Below are 6,279 nucleotides of genomic sequence, written 5' to 3' on the forward strand. Positions count from 1 at the left end.
GATCAATGTTTTTATTCGTTTCAAACTGCCAACTTGACAATATACTTACATAAATAAGCCAGGATTTTACGTTTCTGAAACTTCAACCCGAATATTATATTATTTTGGCATGTGTAATTATATATGCCAACTTTCACTATAAAGAATATACATTGATAATAATGGCAAATAAAAACTAACATTAAACTTACGTATGTTATCATGTATGAAACTAGATTTAAAAAAAAAAGTGTTTGCAAAATGTTGTGAACATCTTGTCAATACTTCCAAATCTATGATTGCAGTAATAGAGATTACTGCAAATTTATGATTGCAGTAATAGAGATTAAATTATACGCAAAATAAATCATATCTATAGAAGCAATATGGGAGAAAAATATTTATGAAATCCAGTCATGGGAGAAGCTCTTAAAATATTCTACATTTTGTTCTGTAAAAACATATTTCCGTTGTAATATCAGCCGATATAAAATTGCTACCATTTTCTTTCAAGATAACATTAATATTTGATGGATATATCACCCTAAAACATAGAAACTGTTTTGAGATTGAGCAATAACTTAACACATGTTATATCCAACTAAGAAATATGTCATGTCATTGCTTTTTAAAATGGTCAAGAAATATTATTCCATATTTTATTTTTACCTGAAACATGTCCGAAATAGCTTTATACTATTTCGTACAGTATAGTATAAATTGCTGTAATTTGTACTTCATTAATTGTATCTCCCTGTAATTTGAGATTACATATATTAATATAGCTTTTTGAATTATGATTATTTAAACGAAGCCACAGTGTTTTCTTAATATAATTTTGCCGACAACACTTTCATGTGATTCTATCTAATACACGTCACGTTTTACGAACATTTTATTATCTTTTCTTTTATATAGGGGTTTCCGAACATTTAAAACTTATAGTATTTTCCTCTGCTTTATGTTTAAAGCTGTATTTTTTTAAAAAGAAGAATTTATCCCCATGATATACAGTTTCTCTAAAGTGTCTTCGCATTATCAATCCAAATAAAGATAGATATCAATGTTTCACTTTAGTACAAAATAATGAATTCAGAATTCTAAAATATGCTTTAATCCTTAATCGATACACTTAAGATATTTTAGCGACTAAGTAACCTCTAATGTGTCCAACATACTTTTAAGAATTCTCTAAAGGAAACTCAGAAAATATTAAGATATATTATCGCTTCTAAGACCCCTTTAAAGATATGATAAAGTATTATGAATAAAGAATTCATACATTTAATTTTATTAAATTTCTGAACGTAAAGCAAAGTTTGAAATAAAATAGTAGCTACTTTGAATAAATAATATAAAGAAAGCAGATATTATCTAAAATGAATAATGTAAATTTCATAGGGCAATGAACTTTAATTTGTAAATATTTCTTTTACAGAAAACATCCAAGCCTTTCATACCGTAACAGGTGATAGATAATAGCGTGCTAATCTTTTCATTGCAGGACATTAGTTCGGTCTCTAGAGTCACAGTAATAGTTATTTCAGTGCCTTGCCAGGCGAATGCAGGGATAGTGCTTTAAACAAAATACGTGAGTAAAATTTTCTTTACGACATTTTCACCAAATTTGTTCTCTTAAATTTCATGTTTGGATCATTAGATGTTCTTTAAGCAACAAAATGATAATACAGATATAAAAGCTTACAATACTGCTTAACAAAAATATTAATAATAGTGTTCAAATTTTAGTTGGAATAAAGTGGTTTCGTGCTAATTAAAACTTTTGTAATATTCCAAATTTGTTGTGAAGTTTTATCTAAGGGATTTGGGTAGAACCAGCACTGCTAAAAACAAAAAAGTTATTAATCATTTCTTTTAATACTTGCATTTTAATTAATTTACAAACATAATATACTTGATATTTCAGGATTTGGCCTTGTATATTTCACAAGGGGAGTACTAGAATTGTCAACATCTTATTGCTTTCCCTGTAGGCATTAGTAAACAAAAACAAAGCGCGTTCGTCGTTTCTAATTCATAAAATATAGTACTTTTAATAGTAATGTACTCACAGGCTCTGTGACAGGAACCTAGACAGCGCCAACTTGGAGATCGTGTTGTTCTTAAATCCTTCGAACATAGTTCACTGGTGGAGGAAAAAAGACAGAACAAGAGAAAAAAGAGGGAGAGAAAGGACTATATTTTGGATGCGAAAGTCTCGGTCGTCACATCCGCACTCGCAAACTCCCGACGGTTAACTGATGGCCTCGCTCTGCTCCAGAGAAGCCCCGTTCGATCACAAGGGGGCGTGGCACATTATGCTTCCCCGCTTTACCTCCCTCGTTGTCCTTCGTTAAAAACAGCCCCTACGTTTCATTTGGAAAGTCTCCTTTGCTTTTCCTTTCCCACGACGCCTGCAGCCGACAGAAACATACGGCGAGACCAGCGTTATGTAATGAAAATATACATAATTTGTACAGGACTTCTCTTGCGTGCACTCTCTCTCTCTTGTTCTGCTTCTACTACGAGATACATTTTCTTATTCCCCAGTTCTTCCTAGCTCCCAGAATCGTTGTTACGGGATTTACAAACAAAACAAAGAAACTTTTTCCAGCATACGTAGTACCGTAAATTCTATAGGCATTTACATAATCTTTGAATAACAAACTTGTATTCATCTTCGGGCTTGCTCTTCACTTATTCTATATCGTTTCTTTATATTAAGTAGATGACTTCATTCAATGCTTGTACATTATTGAAAAATCTGCTATCTAACTGTAAAGCTGCAATCACGTAAATCATCTTTGAACGAGGTTTGTCCAAGTTCTTAGCCATTTTGACGGAGTCAGTGTGGCATCTATCCACCAACCGAATAGTTCGGGTTCGTTCTGCAGTGGAGAAGGATTTCATCTTCTTTCTTAGCGCCTCAGACATTAACCCAACCTCTTTAAAATGAGTACCTGGAGAAATCACGTGGTAAGAGCAGCAGGTTCTTAATGATTACTTATTCTACACACGAAATCAATAAAATGTTGAACCTTACCTCCACTTTTCTCGTAAACCATATCGGCGTGAAATTCCATTCACGCGGCTTTGGTCTATCGCGCAATGGGTATCCCATTATTCTACTTACGATATGGAAGTTAGTGACCACCCTAAATCGGCGAGAGATGAAATACTGAGCTTTAACAGTGAGTTCTTGAAGAATCGGTCCAACCACTGAATAACAAGGTGAGGGAATTTGGGAATATTTCACAAATCAAGAGTATTTGATTTTCTCCATCACTGCTTAGTGCTCTAAAGTTGGGATAGATGGAAACGGAGGTGCATCATTATTGGAGGCTTTGTAGTTATAAGCAGTAGGCCTGCTATCAACACCAGAAAGTGGGCTATGAGTTGATCAGCCATTCAAACCACTATTACAGCATGTAAGCATGTCCCAAACGGGTATCTCTTTACATATTTATACACAAGGCCTTCCATTACCTGAGCTCGGAGCCAAATTTAATCAAGTGCAGTTGACAGAAACACGAATTATCATGCAAGATATTACCTCGTATAAAGCATATTATTTTCCACTCATTAACTCATTTGTAAGACAGTGATGTGCACAGATCATAATTTTACATCTACGTGTGACTCAATTGTAATTTATACGTAGTCTATGCCGTATCTTCAACATTCAGCCTATGTACACAATGTAGAATTATAGAAAAATCCTGTTATAGAAAAATCCTGATACTGGCACTTGATATACAGGTGTTTTACTTAAATTACATATCAGAAAAACGTATAAAAACATAAAGGGTCATATTCGGGGGTGATTTGACGTGTGATTAGCATCGTAGTAAGTCTTTTAACACATTATTATATGTCCGTATTGAGCAACATTTTGATTGTCAACCAGGATTTATATCCCGAGAAGAAAATCAGGACTTTTCTGCAGAGTTTTCCAAAACATTAGGAAAGACGACAGGACTGATTATAAAACAGTATTCTCTTACTTTTCTCAAAATATATTTGGACATCCCTGCGGAAAAGCCGTGGTTTGCATATTTCAATATGAATCGTTGATAATATTAAAATATAATATCGCTTATGAATACGGAAATTATAATCATTTGTTAGTTAAACTCTTATCTCACTTCAAATCGTCTTGAGTATGCCCCAAAAAGTCTAAAGTAAATTTGTTTAAAAGTATAAAAAAATGGTCAGAGGTAATAAAAAGTCGACTATAGATCATAGACTTGTACGTGACCTTCGATTTCTCGACACATTGAACAGGAAAAGTATGTTGGACTTATAGAGAGAGAGAGAGGATGACGACGTTGTAACGCGCAGCATTCCCTCTTAATGAAAAGTGGAATCTGTTTAATATTATGCCTTTATTCGCATCAGAAGTCAGAGAGTTGAAGACTTGCAAGTGAAATTTTGGAGTTTGTATAAGAAAGTTCAATAATAATAATAATAATAATAATAATAATAATAATAATAATAATAATAATAATAATAATAATAATAATAATAATAATAATAATAATAATAATAATAATAATAATAATAATAATTATTATTATTATTATTATTATTATTATTATTATTATTATTATTATTATTATTATTATTATTATTATTATTATTATTATTATTATTATACGGAAAAGTTAAGAAATATTGAAAACCGAAGTACTAACAGTATTTAAAATGTAAAGCAGACATTTTCCTAAATGTTATTAACACAAAGATGAAGTTAATATGTAGTTTTTGGAGGTAAAGAATGACGAAAAAAGATAGAAAATAAGCTTCGTTGAAAGTATTATTTTCTGTCAGAAACAGAAATGGACCTGCATCGAGGGAGACATTCTGCTTCTTTTTCCCCTTATTCTGTTTTCAATTTTTCTTATTTTTTTAAAAAACTTTTTTTTAAGTCCTCGTGAACATTTCAGATCCTGTTGTGATTTAGGAGTCATATGACAGAACTACTTGATGTTATTTAATAAAATATTTCAAAGAATGCCATGTTTTTGACTCCTAAAATTCAAAACGAGGAAGCTGATCTAACAAGATATCCTGAAACTGGTAAGCGTAGCGAATATTTCGCAATTTTAGAATATAAAATCTTGAATGTATATTACGTCAATTTATTTTCATTTTGTATTTGGCATAAGGTTTGAGTGGTGAAGTTATCAGTGAGGTAATCCTGGATACGTGCCAAGGCTTTGCATTTAATTTGGATCATTTTGCCAGGAAGAGATACAATAGAGTTGCTAACATGAGAGAGAAAATTAGTGTTGTGCAACCAAGAACAAAGCAAGAATTTCTCAAAGCCAACTTATGTACCTTCTGCTTTCTGTCGGTTGAACTTCATGTTATCTCATGCTTTATCTGTTCCTGACGTAAGAAATTCTATTGGAATTGTGAAAGAAGGACGCAACATGTTTAGGAAAACTCAACTATTCGGAAAACAATTGAAAGAAATTTATTTTATATATAAATTACCACAGAACATTATTCTACAAGTCAATATAAAGCAATATATATATATTTGTATATTGGTTCTAAAAATGGCGCCCACGTACCACAGAGCGTTATTCTAGAAGTCATAATAAAACAAAAAAAATATTTGTATACCTTTCAAGCCCTCGTCTGGAGACACAAATTGCATTATGTGCCAACATCACAAATAAAGAATGACAGATTAGATCTAACAATCTATCAAATAGTTGTATCAATTGTTTCCAGATGGCAGATAAAATCTCTATTGATTGACACTAGCATCAATTATTCAATCGATTCAACTGCTTGTTGTATTCGTAGAGTAATGCTAATCGCTCCAAGTTAATCTACAACGTTGTCACATTGTGAAATTTTGATTCCCCATAGCGGCTGAAGGAGGGTCCAAGGGGTATGCCATCATGTAACATTTTCGCTTTATTTTGGCCTTTAGAATACTGCTCTGTAGTTCAAGGGCACCATTTTTGAAACACCTGATATCTATCTATCTACCTATATCTATATCTATATCTATATCTATCTATCTATCTATCTATCTATCTATCTATCTATATATCTATATCTATATCTATATCTATATCTATATCTATATATATATATATATATATATATATATATATATATATATATATATATATATATACATATATATATATATATATATAAGGTGGCCCATTTTAATCTTTTCACTGAAATATCTCGAAAATGGTTGAACATAAATGAACTAAACAAAAACTCAAATAGGAAATACCATAGGGCAAAACGAATTGTAATATCGCGGTGCCC

The 6,279-nt window shown here is 31.6% G+C and overlaps 1 protein-coding gene across 1 annotated transcript in view; it reads right to left on the reverse strand.

The window, feature by feature from the left end:
- Window positions 1–2,218, reverse strand: part of LOC145662702 (synaptotagmin-7-like) — a 605,329-nt gene extending 603,111 nt beyond the window's left edge. Inside the window, 1 exon segment of the mRNA XM_081728554.1 lies at window positions 2,052–2,218. Coding sequence (XP_081584680.1) covers window positions 2,052–2,119 — 68 coding nt within the window. The 5' untranslated portion in view covers window positions 2,120–2,218.
- Window positions 2,219–6,279: the final 4,061 nt, after the last annotated feature.

This window comes from Thermobia domestica, chromosome 10 (genome assembly GCF_964235325.1).
Source record: "Thermobia domestica chromosome 10, izTheDome1.hap1.1, whole genome shotgun sequence".
Taxonomy (NCBI): domain Eukaryota; kingdom Metazoa; phylum Arthropoda; class Insecta; order Zygentoma; family Lepismatidae; genus Thermobia; species Thermobia domestica.